General features: G+C 41.6%; 1 protein-coding gene across 4 annotated transcripts in view; it reads left to right on the forward strand.

The window, feature by feature from the left end:
• The first annotated feature begins 1,706 nt into the window (after nucleotides 1-1,706).
• OS9 (OS9 endoplasmic reticulum lectin) overlaps nucleotides 1,707-19,072 on the forward strand; it is a 30,239-nt gene continuing 12,873 nt past the window's right edge. The window contains exons 1-5 of one of the 4 annotated variants that reach the window (XM_014844027.3): nucleotides 1,707-2,066; nucleotides 2,490-2,666; nucleotides 4,040-4,103; nucleotides 4,234-4,310; nucleotides 4,497-4,595. In XM_014844027.3, coding sequence (XP_014699513.1) covers nucleotides 1,905-2,066; nucleotides 2,490-2,666; nucleotides 4,040-4,103; nucleotides 4,234-4,310; nucleotides 4,497-4,595 — 579 coding nt within the window. In that variant the 5' untranslated portion in view covers nucleotides 1,707-1,904. The remainder of the gene's footprint in view (nucleotides 2,067-2,489; nucleotides 2,667-4,039; nucleotides 4,104-4,233; nucleotides 4,311-4,496; nucleotides 4,596-19,072) is intronic. The other 3 variants (XM_014844030.3, XM_014844028.3, XM_014844029.3) reach the window with 3 other exon arrangements.

The raw sequence follows: 19,072 nt of genomic DNA on the forward strand, positions 1-19,072 counted from the left end.
TGCCAATTTCCCTCTCTTTTTTTTTTTCCTCCCCAAAGCCCCAGTGCATGGTTGTATATCCTACTTGTAGGTCCTTCTAGTTCTTCTCTGTGAGCTGCCGCCACAGCATGGCAACCGGCAGATGGGTGGTGTGGTTCTGTGACCAGGAACTGAACCTGGGCCACCGAAGCAGTGAGAGTGCTGAACTTTTAACCACTGGGCCATCAGGGCTGGCTCTTAAATAATTTCTTTGATTATTTCTTCCTTTCTGATTCTCTGTTCTCTTTCTGGAACTCTCATTATCCAGATGTTTGACCTTCTGGACTGATTCTCTAATTTTTACTAATTTTCACTAATTTTCTCCTAAAGTAGAGCAAATTTGATCAACTTTATCCTTCAGTCTTTTTTTTTTTCAAAGATTGGCACCTGAGCTAACAACTGTTGCCAATCTTTTTCTTTTCTGCTTTTTCTCCCCAAACACCCCTGCCGCACTCCCCCGCCCCCTGCCACAGTATATAGTTGTATATTTTAGTTGTGGGTCCTTCTGGTTGTGGCATGTGGGATGCCTCAGCATGGCCTGATGAGCTGTGCCATGTGTGTGCCCAGGATCTGAACCAGGGAAACCTTGGGCCGCTGAAGCGGAGCACGAGAACTTAATCACTCCACCATGGAGCCAGCCCCCCTTCAGTCTTTCTATTGAGTTTTTATTCCTGCTATCATGGTTTTGATTTCCAAGAGCTCTTTTTGCTTATCTGAATAGTAGTTAGTTTTTAAATAGCTTCCTGTTGCTATTTTATGGATATAATTTATTATCTCTCTGAGGTTATTAATGATAGATTTTTTTGTTGTTTTATTTTTTTTTCTTTCTTGCAATTTCTGTTTCTTCTAAATTGTGTTTTTTTTCTTCTTGCTTGTTTAGTTTCTTTCTTGTGTACTAAAGACTTTCCTTAAATGTCTAATGATCCTTGGCTGTCTGCTTATGTTTAAGAGCGAGGACATTAAAAAGCTGATGGGAAAAACCCTGTGAGGGTTGGGGCATGTAGGCCAAGGGCTTAAGTGTAGGATTCTTTCATCTGTTTCATTAAGAAAACCCTCATGAGAGTATCTTTGGGATTCCTCTTTTGGGCTGATCAGATTCCCCAGAGAAGTTTTTCCAAAGGTGTAATCATGCTCTTGTTTATCTTTGTTTAGGAATCAACTTTTCAGGCTTGCTAAATGAGTCACCGGTCCTCCACTTGCTTTCTAACTTCTCAAACGTTGCTACGGTTGTCTCCTTTCCCTTTCTCTTTGTTCTCTTTACGTGCATCCGCTCCCCACCCCCCAGTCTTTAACAAGAAGCCCTCATTATTTCTCCAGAATAATTTTGTTGGAGGACAACTGCAGGATCCTGTAGAAGGGTTTTGACACAAACTGTCAGATTGCCGTAAAGTTGTATATGTGAAAAGAGGTAATGCTTTTACATAATAATAGTTTGCTTTGCAACAGGTTTTAAGTAACTTTCAGGGGTACTGCATGCACCCCCTATCAGCCTCAATCCTCTGCTTGGTCGGGGCCGGATACAATGCAAGAAACGACTAAAAAAGTGACAGGAGATGCGCATGACAGCTGGACGAAGACAGAGCAAAACCACTGAAAAGGGCCGGGCACGTAGACCGAGCCTCGCTGGGACCTGGAGCGGGTGGGAGGGCGTCTGATCTCGTTGGTGATTGGTTCCTCTCTGGCCAATCACGCGCAGGGAGTGATTTTGCTAATCGTCGTGCTCCACCTCTCCGTGGGCTCTGGAGCCACGTTTACAAATGGGACTAGGGTACGTGAGAGGGACAGGACGTCTAGCCAATGAGACCTTGGGGCGTTGATGGGCGGGGTGAGGCCTCTGCCAGGTTTAGGGCGGAAGGAGTGGTTCTGGATAAGAAGGGGAACGAAAGATGGCGGCGGAAGCGCTGCTGTCCAGTGTGTTGGGGCTGCTGCTCCTGGGGCTCCTGTTACCCGCGAGTCTGACGGGCGGTGTGGGGAGCCTGAACCTGGAGGAGCTGAGCGAGATGCGTTATGGGATCGAGATTCTGCCGTTGCCTGTCATGGGAGGGCAGGTGAGGAGGGTAGAGGGGCCGAGGGTCTGGGACAGAAGGGGAAGGGGAAAAGGCAGAGGACGAAAGGCAGCTGTGGAGGCTGTGGCGGGAGCCCTAGGAGAATCGGGAAGTGTAGGTGGGGGTTTTACGACTACTCCTGAGGATCGCAGACTGAGACCCATTCCCTTGGGGCCAGGGACTGGGAGGGGTGGGGCTTACCTCTGTCAGCTTCAGGTCCCAGTTCCTGATCGGAGCACCCAGACTCCGCCCCCGTGGAGAAGTGGGAGTGCCCTGTCCCTTCACCCGCCAAACACAGCTGGAGGACCTGTGGCTCATTCTGTCTTGACCGGGCTCTTCCCCAGGATCTGAAGAGGGATCTCGTTGTTCTCCCTGATCCCAGCCTCTCTTTGCCTCCCTGCTCCCCGACCCTCCCTTCTTTCCCAGAGCCAAGCTTCGGACGTGGTGATTGTCTCCTCTAAGTACAAACAGCGCTATGAATGTCGCCTGCCAGCTGGAGCGATTCATTTCCAGCGGGAAAGGGAGGAGGAGACACCTGCTTACCAAGGGCCTGGGATCCCGGAGTTGCTGAGTCCCATGAAAGATGCTCCCTGCCTGCTGAAGGTGAAAGGGACCGGGATGGATGGAATGAGGGCTTGGGAGCTAGCTCTCTTTCTGAGAACCAAGGTGCCTGCGAATGAGGAGGGATCCGGAGGACCTGCAGGAGTTAAGAAGGCCATTGGAGGAGTAGACATTGTACAGACAGGAAAGAAGCAAAGAATCCTGCAACCACTGATGACACTTTCCTGAATGCAGAGGAGGGTTAGGATAAAGGATCTCAGAATGAGGGTTAAGCCAAGTTTGAGATGCCTAAAGAGGGTCAGTGTGGGATAGAAGGGGCACTCCCCTAGAGAAACCTTCCTGGTAAAGTCACCGCCTGCCCCTATCACTCTCTGCTCAGCATCCTATTTTATTTTCATGATGGCACTTTTCTTTTCTTTTTTTTTTTTAAGATTGGCACCTGAGCTGTAACATCTGTTGCCAATCTTTTTTTTCCCCTTCTTTTCCCCAAAGCCCCCCAGTACATAGTTGTGTATTCTAGTTGTGAGTGCCTCTGGTTGTGCTATATGGGACACCGCCTCAGCATGGCCTGATGAGCCGTGCCATGTCCATGCCCAGGATCCAAACTGGCAAAACCCTGGGCTGCCAAAGCAGAGTGCACGAACTTAACCACTTGGCCATGGGCCTGGCCCCTATGATGGCACTTTTCATGATCTAAAATCATCTTATTAACTGAATCATGAATTTATTTATTTTTTATTTTAAAGATTTTATTTTTTTCCTTTTTCTCCCCAAAGGCCCCCCTGGTACATGGTTGTATATTCTTCATTGTGGGTCCTTCTAGTTGTGGCATGTGGGATGCTGCCTCAGCGTGGTTTGATGAGCAGTGCCATGTCCGCACCCAGGATTCGAACCAACTAAACACTGGGCCGCCTGCAACAGAGCGCGCAAACTTAACCACTCGGCCACGGGGCCAGCCCCGAATTTATTTATTTTTGATCTGAGTCCCAGCACTGTGTCCACGAGCTCAGAGAATTTATCTTGTTCACAGTCGTATCCCCAGTGACTAGAACAGCACAAGGAACGTTGTAGAAGTTCAATTAATATTTGCATATTCTATGTTTCCCTGGTTTGAGTGCTTCAAGGACACCATGATTTCTTATCTTTATGGAGGGCAAAGAAGGATTTTTAAAAAAAACTTTAAAAAGGGAGGAATGGAAAGACCACAGGTGGAACAGAGTTAGACTGTGGAGGTATCTCTCTGAGTCACAGAAGGAAAACAGTCCTTGCTCCTCACTGAGAATCTGGAGAATTGAATGTGGAAGCAGCGGGAGATGAGAAGTAGATGAGAGGTTCATGTCCTGGAGCCAGGAGAGATTCTGGTTCCAGGAGAGACACCTGCACTCCATCCCTCACTGTCCCTTTTCTGTTGTCAGACCAAGGACTGGTGGACGTATGAATTCTGCTATGGACGCCACATCCAGCAGTACCACATGGAAGGTGACTCGCGCCCACATTTTCCCTAAGCCCTCAGCAATATGTCTTGGAAGGTGACCTGCCTCCCCAGTCCCCTTCCCTCCTGGTCCTCTTCGAAGGGAGTAACTGTCCTTCGCTGTGGTTTCTCTTGCAGATTCAGAGATCAAAGGTGAAGTCCTCTATCTCGGCTACTACCATTCAGCCTTCGACTGGGATGATGAAACAGCTAAGGTGGCCGGAGTGGGGGATTGGGAGAGAAAGGGGTGCTGGCTGCAGTCCAAGAGCCCTGACAAGAATGGGAGGGTCAGGATTAGGTGACATGTTTTGGGGGGGCTCCATGGCCATTTGGATAAAGTGCATTCTCCCTCCTTGCTGTCTTCCTCACGCCCCCTCCCTCCTGCTTGATGTCCTCTCCAGGCCTCCAAGCAGCATCGCCTGAAACGCTACCACAGCCAGACCTATGGCAACGGGTCCAAGTGCGACCTCAATGGGAGGCCCCGGGAGGCCGAGGTTCGGGTGAGTCTTGAGAGAGGGACGTTGACACTCCCTCAGTGACAATTCAGATTCTAAGGGAAGTGGGAGGTTGCATCTTATAGTCAAGCGCGTCTCTCTCAGACCCAACCCCTAAATTTAAGACATATTTCTAGCTGCCAGCTGGACATCACTGCCTGGATATTCAGAAGCACTTCCAGTCAACATTTCCCAAATCCTCCCCTCCAAACCCTCAACCACGTGTACTCTTTTCTCCGTGTTTCTCCTTTCTATCAGCTAAGCTAGAAACCTGTGTGTCATTATTCACTCTTCACTTTGTCCTCCTTTCTTCGTTTAATGACTCTTCAGTGAGGTGGTGCTGGTGTAGGTAGTGGGCTCCACTGTGGGGATACAGTGGTGGGCAGACATGCAGCCGCTGCCCTCATGGAATGCACGGTCTAGAGAGGAAGACAGACGTTAACAAAAGAATCACAGAGATGAGTCTGCGGTTACAGACTGAGGGGTGATGTCAAGGAAAGGAATCTAGTTCTGTTAGAGTAAATAACAGCCCAAACATTCTACTTCTAGATTTCTTTCATGGTTTTCCTCTTCTTTCCTATGCTTGGTACCTTCGTTTCTCCCCTGCATCACTGCCAGCAGCCTCTTAACAATGTTCCTGATCAAGTGGTCCTTAACTGAGTTCAAGCAGGCAGACGCATGGTGGGAAAAGTTCCTCCGCTGATTCTGACTTATATTCACAAACATACACACCTGCAGAGAACCACATGACACAAGAGTTATCTTCCTGTAATACAGATTTGCACATGCAGTTGTGTACTGATAAATGTTGAACACCCAGATCACCAGGGTAGGTCAGAGGGTGGAGAGGGGAGCCCTGGTTTGTACGATTTGCCAATATCCATTCTATAAATACCCGACCATGGCCAAATTCATGCCATTACCATGATTTCAACTGTCTTGCAACATTCCTGAAACTTTCCCAGTTGGTTCTTGTGAACTGGTGAGCTGGCTCTAACACACCACTCTAAGCACTTGTCACTTCTCTGCCCAGTCCTAGAAAACCTTTGATTCTGCCTTGCATAAAGGATAAGATCCAAATACTTCAACTCAGACTAGGGTGGTAGCAGAGGAGGTGGTGGGAAGCACTTAGATTCTGGATATATTTTGAAGGTAGAGCCAATAAGATTTGTTGATGGATTGGAGGTGGGGTGGAGTCAAGTATGACTCCAAGGTTTTTGACTTGAGCAACTGGGAGAATGGAATTGTCATTTACTGAAGTGGGAAGGAATGGGTTTGGAGGAGGAAACTATGTTGGTGGTGGACATATGAAGGCCTGGGTGCCTATGAGACCTCCCAGTGGGAGCTGGCTCTGTGATTCTGGAGTTAAGGGACGAGGTCTGGGCTGGAGTTATCAGTACTCACTGTGTTTCCACCCCATTGGCCTTTATGTCCTTGGAACCAGTGCCTCTCATTGTTCCTTCCACCTAAAGCTGACTTCCCACAGATCTTTGAATGTCTGGCTCTGTCCCCTCACTCTGGTTATACATCCCCGTGACACGTCCATGGGGAGGCCCACCACAGGCACACACACATGTGCACGCACCTTTCTGCCCCGATCCTGCTAAATACCTACCGTGTGTTGTGTTCTTGAAAGCATGTATCATTTCCTGAAATTATCTTATTTTTAGAGTTTATCTCCCTCTGCCTCACCTACTATAAAAGCTCCAGGAAGGCAGGGACAGTGTCTGTCTTATTTTCTGCTGTATTTTCAGTGCCTGGAACAGTGTCTGGCACCAAGTAGCTGCCCAGAAATTATTCATTGAATGAGTGGAATGAATGAGAAGCCAGTTCGAATGTCACTTATTTTACGTGAACTTTCTCGGCTAACCCAGAAAGTTAGTTGCGCTCCTTCAGCATTTCATATGCTTACATCCCTGTCCACATATATCTGTCTCTTAGTCCATTTGGGATGCTATAGCAGAAAACCACAGACTGGGCAGCTGATAAATGACAGGAATTTTTTTCTTACAGTTCTGGAAGCTGGAAGTTGGAGCTCAGGGTACCAGCATGGTTGAGTGAGGGCCCTCTTCCAGGTCACAGACTTCTTGTTGTGTCCTCACATGATGGAAGGGGCAAGGGGGCTCTGTGGGGTCTCTTTTATAAGAGCACTAATCCCATTCATGAGGGCTCTATCCTCATCACATAAACGCCTCCCAGGGGCCCCACCTCCTAATACCATCACCTTGCACATTAGGATTTCAACATATGGATTTTAGGGCGACACAACCATTCAGGCCATAGCAACTCACAAGCACCCACACACATATATTAGAGCACTTACTTCGTCATATTTGAATCATTTCTTTACTTGTTTGTACCGTCAGTAGGCCAAGAACTGAGGGCAAAGACTGCATTTTCCTCGTATCTATTGACGAATGCCCTGTGCCGAGCACTATAATAGAAACCGGGGGTAAAATGGTGAGTGGGAGACCCAGTCCTGCTCTCAGGAGAGAGCTGTTAAATAAACGGCCCCAAGAAGCAGGACAAATACTCTGATGGGTAAAGTACAAGTTACAGGGGAGCACACGATAAATGAACTAACCAGGTCTAGGTAAAGGAGCCCTGTGGGGAAAGTGACCTTTGAACTGACCATTGAAGGAGGAGGAGTTAGCCGGGCAGCTATAGAGGAGTGGGAGAGGCAGGAGGAGGGCACCCCGGGTGGAAGGTACAGTAAGTATAAAAGTCCTGGACGCAGAGACAATGGCCAACCCCAGGAATTGGTGGCTATTCACAGTGACTGGACAGAATTGTGGGAAGGGAGTGGGAGGCGAGGCTGGGCAGTTGTTAGGGGACGAGTCACAGGTCATGAAGCTCTGTCGCTATGTTGAGGAGTGTGGACAATCTGAGAAACTAGGGGGAACCAATGAAATATCTAAGCAGAATGATGACATATTCAATTTTGGTCTTGAAGCCTCACTCTGGCTCAAGTATAGCAAACGATTGGGAGACCAATTAGAATGTGGTTGCAGTAATCCAGGGGAGAAACAAGGTGGTCCAGGGATGAAGAAATGTGAATTTCTGGAGAGATTTAGGTGGCAAAATCAATAGAGTAAGCTTCCCAGGTTTTTGGCTTGAGCAACCAGATAGATGGTGGTTCCTGTTACTGAGAAAGGTATAGTGGGAAGAGGAGTGGGTTTGGTGAAGGAAATGATGATTTGGGGTTTTAAATTTGATGATTTTAGTGGCTGCAGACATCCAAGTAGAGATATCTGAGGAGACTGTTGGATGTGTGGGTCTGGAGCTTCCGAGAGGTCTGAATTGAACCCAGAGTGCTGGGAGTGATAACTGAAGCCACGGTATGAATGAAATCCCCCCAAAGAAACATTATTTAATGAGAAAAGTGGGACAGAACTTTGAGGAAGCATCACTGAAAGCATGGACAGAAGGGGGCTTTGCCAGAAAGAAGGGGCCAGAAAGGAGACTAGGGTGACGTGGAACCCAGGAAGGATATGTCTCAAGAGGGACCGGTCCCTGGTATTGGCTGCATCTGAACCTTCAGGGAAGAGGAGAATTAAAAACTACTTGTGGGTGATCATGGGAATTATTATTTTAATCAAAGCAAAGCAAAGCATGGAAATAAAAATTCAGACGGTAGGCAGGGGAACCAGAGGAACATTTGTTAAAGTCCTGTACTGCCCGTCACCCCTGGCCAGTCCTTTGGTCGGACTTAATGACAGAGGCCATTGGCGATCTTTGCTAGAGCAGTTTCAGGAGGTGGTGAGGAACGTGGTGGAGAGGCAGAAGTCTGGAGATGAAGGGGAGGGAAAAGGCCAGCACTGGAGACAGGGGCTGTGGGGTTGGGAGGATGGTACCTTGGTGGTGTTTTGTGTTTTAAAGTGGGAGGGTGTTTAAATGCTGTTGGGTGGGCCTAGGGGAAAGAAGGAGAGGTTGAGGGCGGGGGAAAGAACGAGAAGAGAATGTGGGCAGGGCTGGGAGACAGAACCTGGGGAGGGCGGTTGTCCCGAGGAGCAGGGCTTTTGGGGGATAACTAGAATGAAAGGGGGGTGTATTCGCTAGGGAGTCTGGAGGTGTTAGTGACAGAAAGTTGAGGGCATACTTGTCTAGCTGCTTCTCATTTTTATATCCTGACGGACCACTCAAGTTCATTGTCTGTGTGACTGAGGAAATCCTGCTCCAGGGCGGGCATGGCGCATTTCCCTCTGCCCGATGCCTCCTTGTAGGAGCAGCGTCCACAGTGTTTGATAAGAGTGTGGTTTTCGTGGGTTTGGGAACAATTGATTAGCCATCTGGAGTTAAATGAATTTGTATCCTTATCTCAATTCTTATGTTAATTAGGATTTCAAAGAGATCTAAGATTTTTTCCTTTAAAATGTATAATTGTGAAACATTTCAGACATACAGAAAATAATGTCATGGAGATGCAGAAATCCACCGCCAAGTTAAACAGATGTTAACATTTTGCCATATTTGCTTCAGATCTGTTTTTTTATAAAAGGAATAAAATGCTAATGATATACTTAAAGCCCACTCTCTCATTTCTTCCCTTCCCCTCCTCTCCGGAAATAATCACAACCATCTCCATGCTTGCTTTGTACTTTTATTACTGACACATATATCATAGACAATATATATATATATTTTTTGCATTTTAAAAGTATACATCAGTGGTATTAACTTGCTTCTTCACTAGTCAATGTTTTTGCCCTTCTGTGGCATGACACAGAGACCTAGGTCAATGATTTTAGTGGCTGCATTGTGTTTCATTGTTTACTTACCTGTTCCTCTATTGAGAAGCAGTAGGGTTTCAACTCTAATGCTCTTTTTTTAACTGAGGTATAATTGACATATAACATTATGTGTGTTTCAGGTGTACAACCTAATCATTCAATATTTATATATATTGTGAAATGATCACAATAAGTCTAGGTAACATCCATCACCATACATAGTTACAAACATTTTTTCTTCTAATGAGAATTTTTAAGATCTGCTCTCTTGGCAACTTTCAATAGCCAATGCAGTGTAATTAACGGTCGTCGCCATGCTGTCCTCTGAACTCTGATGCTCTTACACACAATGCTGCAGTGAGGGCTCGCTGGGAATGTGTGCGAGTTTCTCCAGGGAAATACTTAGATGTGGAATCACTGGATTACCAGGAATGTATGTTTTATGGGTGAATTTGGTGTATTGCCCATTTTTTCAATGTCTTTTTTTCAACGTATAGGAATTCTTCATTTATTTTTATTATTTTTAAGTTCTGGTAAAATATACATAACATAAAAGTTACAATTTTTAAGTGTACAGTTCAGGCATTAAGCACCTTAACAATGTTCTATAACCATTACCACTATCTAGTTCCAGAACTTTTTCATCATCCCAAACAGAAACTCTGTACCCATTAAGCAATAACTCCCCATTTCCCCCCTCCTCCCGGCCTCTGTTGTACTTTGTGTCTCTGTGAATTTGACTATTCTAGGCACCTCATATAAGTGGAATCATACAATATCTGTCCTTCTGTGTCTGGCTTATTTCACTTAGCATAATGTTTTCAAAGTTGATCCATGTTGTAGCATGTGTCAGAATTTTATTCCTTTTTATGGCCTGTTCCTTTTATGGAATATTTAATAATCTTCCATTTATGCATATACCACATTTTGTTGATCTGTTCATCTGCTGATGGATGGACACTCTGGTGTTTCCCCCTTTTGGCTGTGGTGAATAACGCTTCAGGGAACATTGGTGTACAAGGATCTGTTTGAGGCCCTCTTTTGGATTCTTTTGGGTATATACCTAGGAGTGGAATATACCTTATGGTAATTCTCTGTGTAGCTTTCTGAGGAACTGCCGAACTGTTTTCCACAGCAGCTGCACTGTTCCATTCCCACCAGCAATGCACAAGGATTCCAGTTTCTCCACACACTCTGCAAGACTTGTGATTTTCCTTTTTTTTTTTTTTTTTAATAATAACCATCCTAGTGGGTGTGAAGTGGTATCTCATTGTGGTTTTGATTTGTATTTCCCTAATCACTGATGATGTGGAGCACCTTTTCCTTTGCTTATTGGCCATTTGTATGTCTTTTTTTGGAAAAATGTCTATTCAAATCCTGTGCCAATTTTCGAATTGGGTCATTTGTTTTCTGTTATTGTTGAGTCATAGGAGTCCTTTATATCTTCTGGATAGTATTCACTTATCAGATGTATGATTTGCAAGTATTTTCTCCCATTCCGTGGTTTACTTCTTCACTCTCTTAGTAGTGTTCTTTGATGCACAAAAATTTTTAATTCTGATGAAGTCTTATTTATCTACTTTTTTCTTTTATTGCCTGTGCTTTTGGTGTCATACTTAAGAAATCATTGCCTATTCCAAGGTTGTGAAGATTTTCACCTATGTTTTCCTCTAAGAGTTTTATATTTTTAGCTCTTAAATTTAGGTCTTTGATCCAATTTGAATTGATTTTGTTTATGATGTATGCTAACTTCATTCTTTTGTATGTAAATATCCAGTTTTCTAGCACCACTTGTTGAAAATACTATCTTTTCCCCTTTCAATGGTCTTGGTACCCTTATTGAAAATCAGCTGACCAAATATGCGAGCGTTTATTTTTGAGCTCTCTATTCTATTCCATTGTATATATGTCTATCTTTATGCCAGTACCACTTAGTTTTGATTACTGTAGCTTTGTGGTAAATGTTGAAATTAGGAAGTGTGAGTTCTCCAACTTTGTTCTTTTTTTGATTGTTCTAGCTATTTGAGGTCCCTTGAGATTGCATATGAATTTTAAGGTGGGTTTTTCTATAGCTGTAAAATATGCCATTGGGATTTTAATAGGGATTGCGGTGAATACGTAGATCACTTTGCATAGTAGTGCCGTCTTAACAACATGAGGGATGCCTTTCCATTGATTTATTTCTCCTATAATTTCTTCCAGTGTACAATTTCTTTCTTGTAGTTTTCAGTGTACAAGTCTTTCACCTCCTTGGATAAATTTATCCTAAGTATTTACTTTTTGATGCCATTGTAAATGAAGTTTTAAAAATATTTCCTTTTTGGATTGTTCATTGCAAGTGTATAGAAATACAACTGATATTTGCATGTTGCTTGTATATCTTGCAACTTTGCTGAATTAATTATTAGCTCTAACAGTTTTTTTGTGTGGGTTCCTTTGATTTTCTGTGTGTAATAGCACATCACCTGTGAACAGAGATAATTGTACTTCTTCATTTCCAACTTGGATACCCTTTATTTCTTTTTCTTGCCTAATTGCTCGGATTAGAACTTCCAGTACTGTGTTAAATAGAAGTAACAAAAGTGGGCATCCTTATCTCGTTCCTAATATTAGGGGAAAAGCTTTCAGTCTTTCACCATTGAGTATGAAATTAACTCTGGGGTTTTCATATATGGCCTTTATCCCGTTGTGGACATTTTCTCCTATTCCTACTTCATCAAGTGATTTTATCATGAAAGGGTATTGAAATTTGTCAAATGCTTTTTCTGCATCAATTGAGATGATCATGTGGCTTTTTTTCTTCATTCCATTAATGTGGTATATTACATTGATTGATTTTTTTTTTTTATGTTGAGCCATCCTTGTATTCCAGGAATAAATCTTACATAAATCATTATGTGCTTTTAATCTTTTAATATGCTGCTGAATTTGGTTTGCTTGTATTTTGTTGAGAATTTTGCATCTGTATTCACAAGGGATGTTGGTCTGTAATTTTCTTTTCTTGTAATATCTTTGTCTGGCTTTGGTTTCAGGGTAATGCTTGCCTTATAGAGTGAGTTAGGAAGGCATTCTTTATATGTTCCTGAGTTAATTCCTTAGTCACCTATGTTCTCTCTGTTAGCCGTTTTCTTTTGTTTATAGTGTCTCAAATGTACTTTTAATTAAAAAAAATTTTCAATTCCAATATGATTAAAATTTTCAATCTTTTTCTTTTTTTTAAAAAAAAGATTGGCACCTGAGCTAACAACTGTTGCCATCTTCTTTTCCTTTTTTTTTTTCTTCTTCTTCCCGAAGCCCACCAGTACATAGCTGTATATTGTAGTTGTAGGTCCTTCTTGTTGTGCTACATGGGACCCCGCCTCAGCATGGCCTGATGAGCAGTGCCATGTCCACACCCAGGATTGGAACGGGTGAAACCTTGGGCCGCTGAAGGGAAGCGCGCGAACTTAACCACTCTGCCTCGGGGCAGCCCCAATCTTTTTCTTTATAGTTTGTACTTTTTGTATCTTTCATTAAATCATTTCTTATTCACCTATGTTTTAGAAGTTTTCTTCTCATATTTCAGGCTTTGATTCAATGAAAACTTAGTTTAATGTATGGTGTAAGCTTGAAACCTAAATATGCCTATTCTCCATCTGGATTACCAGTTGTCCCCACATCATTTATTGTGTAGTCCGTACTTTCCTCCCTAATTTGTAGTGCCACCTTGGTCATTGATCAACTTCCCTAATCTATGTGCATTTCTTCTTGGCTTCTCTTCTTTCAACAATATGTCTATTCCTGTGCCAACACCACATTGTTTTAATTGCTATAGCTTTTTAGTAAGTCTTGGGATCTGATAGGATGCATTTTCCTTTGTTCTTCAAAACTGGGCTATCGGACAAATTCTGTGAAAAACTCTTTTGGAGATTTTAATCGGAATTATGTTGAATTTTAGATTAACTTGTAAAGAATTGATATTTTATGATATTGAGTCTTTATCCACTATGAATGTATTTACTTATGTTTACTTATTATCTTGTACTTTAGTAGGATTTTAGTTTTCTGACTGAAGCACTTGTACAGCTCACATGATATTGGTCCAGGACACTTTGTAGTTTTTGTTTGTGTCTTGTGTGAGTATGCAAACGTTTCAAGCATGAAGGTACCTTATAGTTTTTGATGCTATTGTAAATGGCATCTTTTAAAAGTTACATTTTCTGATTGATTGTTGCTGGCATATGGTCACCTTATTGATTTTGTATATTGATCTCGTATCCAGCAACTTTGCTGAACTCTCTCAATGTGTAATAGTTTGCAGATTCTCACAGATTTTCTATGTGAATAATCTTATCTGCAAAAGGGACAATTTTGGTTTCTTCCTTGCTAATCCTTATACGTTTCATTTTTCTTATACCTCCAGTGCAATAGAAGTGGTGATGGTGGGCATCCTTGACTTGTTCCTGACTTTAGAGGGAGTGCTCCTGAAGTTACACTGTTAACATGATGGTTTCCTGTGGGCACTTTGTAGACACCTTTTATCAGGTGAATAAAGATCCATTCTGCTCCTAGTTTGCTGAATATTTTCATCACGGTTAGGCATGGAATTTTAACACATGCTTTTTCTGTGTTGATTGAGATGGTCGTATGGTTTTTCATCTTTGTTTTTTAATATAGTAAATTAAATTAATCCATTTTGTAAGGCTTTTTACCCTTGCATGTCTGGGATAATCCATGGTCATGAAGTATCCCTTTTTTTTTTTTCCCTGCTTTTTCTCCCCAAATCCCCCCAGGACATAGTTGTATATTTTAGTTGTGGGTCCTTCTAGTTGTGGCACGTGGGACGCCACCTCAGCGTGGCTTGATGAGTGGTGCCGTGTCCTCGCCCAGGATCCGAACCAGCGAAGCCCTGGGCCGCCGCAGCAGAGCACGTGAACTTAACCACTTGGCCCTGGGGACAGCCCCTGAAGTATTCTTAATATATTGATATATTCAGTCTCCTAATATTTTGATTTTTACAGCTATTTTCTTAAGTGTATTGGTCCATAACTTTCTTTTCTTGTTTTATCGCTATCTTGTTTTGGTATCAAGTTATATTAGCTTCATAAAACGCCTTGAGAAGCTTCTCTCTTTTTCTGTTCTCTGGAACTGTTTGCTAAGGTAGGAACTAATCTGTTCTTTAAAGGTTTGGAAGAACTCTGTAAAACTGCCTCATCCCCACAATACTATTACCATCCCCACTATTATAGTGTATTGTGGGGATGATTTTTACTACTGATTTAATTTATTTAACTATTATAAGATTTTTTTAGGCTTACTGTGTCATGAAGCATTAATAAATTATAATTTCATAGGCCATTATTTAGTCGTCTAAATTATTCAAATGTATTAGCATGAAATTATGGTGTTTTCTTACTTTTTCATAATCTCTTTTTGTAGATATATCCTCTTTCTAATTCCTAATACTGACTTTGACTTTTCTCTTTCTGCTGATCTGTCTTGCCAGAGATTTGTCTTTTTTGTTAGTTCAAGAGCCACCCTTTGACTTTGTTTATCCTCTCTATTGTCTGTTTACTCTTTCATTAACCTCTTGATTATCTTATCTTTATTATTTCCTTCCTTCTCCTTTCTTTGTATTTATTTTGTTCTCTTTCTAACTTCTTGGATTTTTTTTACACTTAAAAAATTCTATATTTAATTTTTTGAATAGGTATTACCTTCTCATAGCTGAAATATAAAAATTCTTAAAAAAGTATACAGAGAAAAGTCTTAACACAGCTTTCCCCTCATCAACGTGTTCCCATCCCCATAAGTAAGGTAATCATTGTTAGGTTCTTTTTATACACTCACAGATCTTTTTTAATGCAGAGATTTTTTTAATGCAGATACAAGCATATATCTTTGAGCTCTTCTAAAATCAATATATAAAAAGCTTTCTCATTCTTTTTTATAGTTGCTGTTATTTTCTTATACACCTGTACCAAATAGTTCCCTCTTGATGGACATTTAGGTTGTTTTAACTCTTCTTTTAACACAAAAGTGCAGCATGAGTAATCTTGTACCTGCACAGTATATATAGATTAAACTCCTGGAAGTCGACTTGTGTAGTTTTTATATGTCCTGCCAGATTACCCTGCTTAGGTAAATTACTCTCCTTCCAGCAATGTCTGAGCATGCCGCGTTCCCTACAGCTGTGCCAGCCTGGTGTATTTTTACATTTTTGGATTTTGGCCAATTATCAGATGGGCGTCAGGTAAAGAATGATTTCTCAATATGCTTTTAACTTACATTTCTCTTAGGAAAAGATATGTAATCTTACTCATAATTAAGAGCCTTTTGTCTCCCTTTTCTCATTTTCTCTTTTCTTTCAGTCATCCAAATTCTTTGCTCATTTTCCTAATGGGTTGTTGATCTTTTTCTTTTCAATTTATAAGAGCTCTTCATATATTAGAGAGACTATCCCTCTGTCTGTGATAGGAGTTGTAACTATTCTTCTAACTTCCTGTGTGGGGTGCTTCCCTCACTGTCTCCTTCCTGATCCATGTCACCCCTGAGGACCATGTTGATTGCATCCCTCAAGTTTCCATGAGATGTTTCCATTTTCATTGTGATTTGGGCTTTGATTCAGAACTTACTTAGAATTACGCTTATTATATTTTTAAGCAAATGTGTTTTATTTTTATTGTTTTTATATGACTGCTATTGATTTCTGATTTTATGCCATTGTGTCAATGGTTCTTTTGGTGATTGTTGAGACTTTCTTTGTAGTGAACTTTAAAAAATGGTCTGTATCTGCTTGAAAACGTATGTTTTCTCTAATTATTCATTTCAAGACTCTAATCGTGTTGGTCAAATTTTCTACTAACTTTTTGTCCAGGTGGCCAACCAGTTATTGAAAGGGGTGTGTTAAACTTTTCACTGTGATGGTTGATTTGGCAAGTTTGTTAATTTTTCCTTCATATATTTTGAGGCTGTTAGGTACATATAAATTCAGAATTGTGATATCTTTATGGTAAATTATTCCTCTTATGCCTTAATATTGAGACCATTTCTTCCTAATCACACTTAAAAAATTTTTGTGACACACATCACAATACATGAAACTGTATAAAACATATGTGTATTGTGTAAGGACTAAAAAGGAAATACAGTCTAATGACCTCAGGTTCTGGATGGACACTGACAGTACCTTGAAAGCCCCTCCGTGCCCCTGTACACCACGTGCTTCTCTGTCCCTTCACCACAGAGGTGACTACTCTCCTGACTTTAGGAGGATAAGTCCTGAGCTTTTCTTTAGAGTTTTACCATCTGTGTATGCATCTCATTTAATTTAGCCTTTTTCTGAACTTGATACAAATGGCATCGTATTGGATGAAAGCATCCTGAGTATGTATACGGAAGTCTCCTGGGACTTGTTTCTCTTGGTCAGTGTTATGTTTGTGAGATTCATCCGTGTCGCTGGCTGTAGCTGCAGTGCTCTCACTTACCTGCGTCCATAGCTCGTTATCCTTTGTATAGTTCAGCATCCTCTATCCATCTAAATTACTTTTCAAGGACATTTGGATCGTTTCTATTTTTCTATTACCGAAAACTGCTGCTATGAACACCATTCTTGTATGTACCTCCTAATATGATGTGCAAGAATTTCTTTAGGGAGAATTCCACCCAGGAGTACCATTGCTGGGTCATAGCATATGAAGGCGAACCCATGTCCACTTTATTTGGCAATGCAGAATATTTCCCAAAGTTTTTGTTGCCATTTACATTCTTATTGTAATGTATGAGTTCCCAATATTTGATATTATCAATTTTTACTAGCTTATTGGGTGTGTAATGGTATCTCATGATGAATTTAATGTGCATTTCACTGATTCCTAATGATTGATCTTTTCAAGTATTCATGGATTACTATGAAATGGATTTAAACTAATGTCCTTAATTGATATGCTAATATTAAGCCAAACTTTCATTTGAAAATGAAATGATTTATTGATTTTCTAATGTTAAGCCAAGTTTGCATTCCTGAGAGGAACCCAGTTTGGTCATATGTATTATCCTTGACTCTCCCTCTTTTATAGCTTGCTGGATTCAGTTTGCTACTTTTTTTTGTTAAGATTTTATTTTTTCCTTTTTCTCCCCAAAGCCCCCTGGTACATAGTTGTATATTCTTAGTTGTGGGTCCTTCTAGTTGTGGCATGTGGGACGCTGCCTCAGCGTGGTTTTGATGAGCAGTGCCATGTCCACGCCCAGGATTCGAACCGACGAAACACTGGGCCGCCTGCAGCGGACTGTGCGAACTTAACGACTCAGCCACGGGGCCAGCCCCTAGTTTGCTACTTTTTAAAAGGACTCTTTTTTTTTTCTTGCTTTTTCTCCCCCAATCCCCCCAGTACATAGTTGTACATTTTAGTTGTGGGTCCTTCTAGTTGTGGCATGTGGGACGCCGCCTCAGCATGGCCTGATGAGCAGCGCCATGTCCACGCCCAGGAACTGAACCAGTGAAACCCCGGGGCCGCCGAAGCGGAGCACGAGAACTTAACCACTCAGCCACGAGGCAGTCCCCTAAAAGGACTCTTGTATATGTCTCCTGAGAGATATTGACCTATAATTTTTCCTTCTGGTACTGTCCTTATCATGTTTTGGTAACAAGGTTATGCTAACCCCCAAAAGTAAGTTCAAAAATGTTCTCACTTTTTCTATACTCTGATGAATGTATAAAATTGCAGTTTTTTATTCCTTGAGTGTTTGCTAGAATTTACCTGTAAAATCGTCTTAGTCTGTTTTCTTTGTGGGAAGATTTTAAACTACTGATTCATTTTCTTTAGTAATTTTAGGAACATTCACAGTTTTCTGTTTCTAGTTGGGTCAGTTTTAGTAAGTTATTTTTTTAAGAATTTGTCTAGGTCATGTGATTTTTCAGATCATAAAGTTGTTCATGATACCCTTCTATTATCTTTTTAATCTCTGTAGCATCTGTAATTAGGTTCCTGTTTTCATTCCTCATGGGTTATTTTTGCCTCACTCTTTTCTTGTTGGCCAATCTCACGAGAGGTTGGTTGATGTTATTAGTCTTTTCAAAGGACCCACTTTTGGCTCTGTTGAGCTTCTCTATTCTATTTGTTTTCTGTTTTATTAATTTGAACTGTAATCTTTATTTTCCTTCCTTCTCCTTTTTTTGGGTTTATTTTGCTGTTCTTTCTTCAACTTCTTGAAATGAATGCATGACTCATTCTTTTTTAGCTTTTCTTCTTTTATAATCCATCTCTTGTAAAGTTCTCTCCAAGTACTACTTTAGATATTTCTCACAAGTTTTTTATGGCTACTCTAAATTTTTTTATCTAATTTTAAATGGATAATACTTTCCCATGATTCAAAACCCAGAAAGTATAGAAAGGTGTACAATGAAAATTCTCCCTCCCACACTTATCTGCCATCTGCTCAGTGCCTGTGGTGCCGTCCCCTCCCCCATCCCGTAGGTAACCTTGCTCTGAGATTTTCGTGTGTCTTTCCAGCCTTTCTTTGTGCGTTTACAAGCAATTAGGACTGGAGATGCTTATTTCCTGTTCTCTTTTTTTACATACCATATACAGTATATTAGACATATGTTCTGCACCTCGTTTTTATAGTTTTCAACAGTAATTCTTAGAGATCTTTTGATGGCGCTACATCTAGAGCTTTATTCTTTGCTTTTACATCTGCAGAATATTCCATCGTATGAATGTTCCGTCATTTTGTCACCATTACTGTACTGATTAAAATAGTTTTATCCCCGAA

The sequence above is a fragment of the Equus asinus genome, chromosome 22, assembly GCF_041296235.1.
Source record: "Equus asinus isolate D_3611 breed Donkey chromosome 22, EquAss-T2T_v2, whole genome shotgun sequence".
NCBI classification, from domain to species: Eukaryota; Metazoa; Chordata; class Mammalia; order Perissodactyla; family Equidae; genus Equus; species Equus asinus.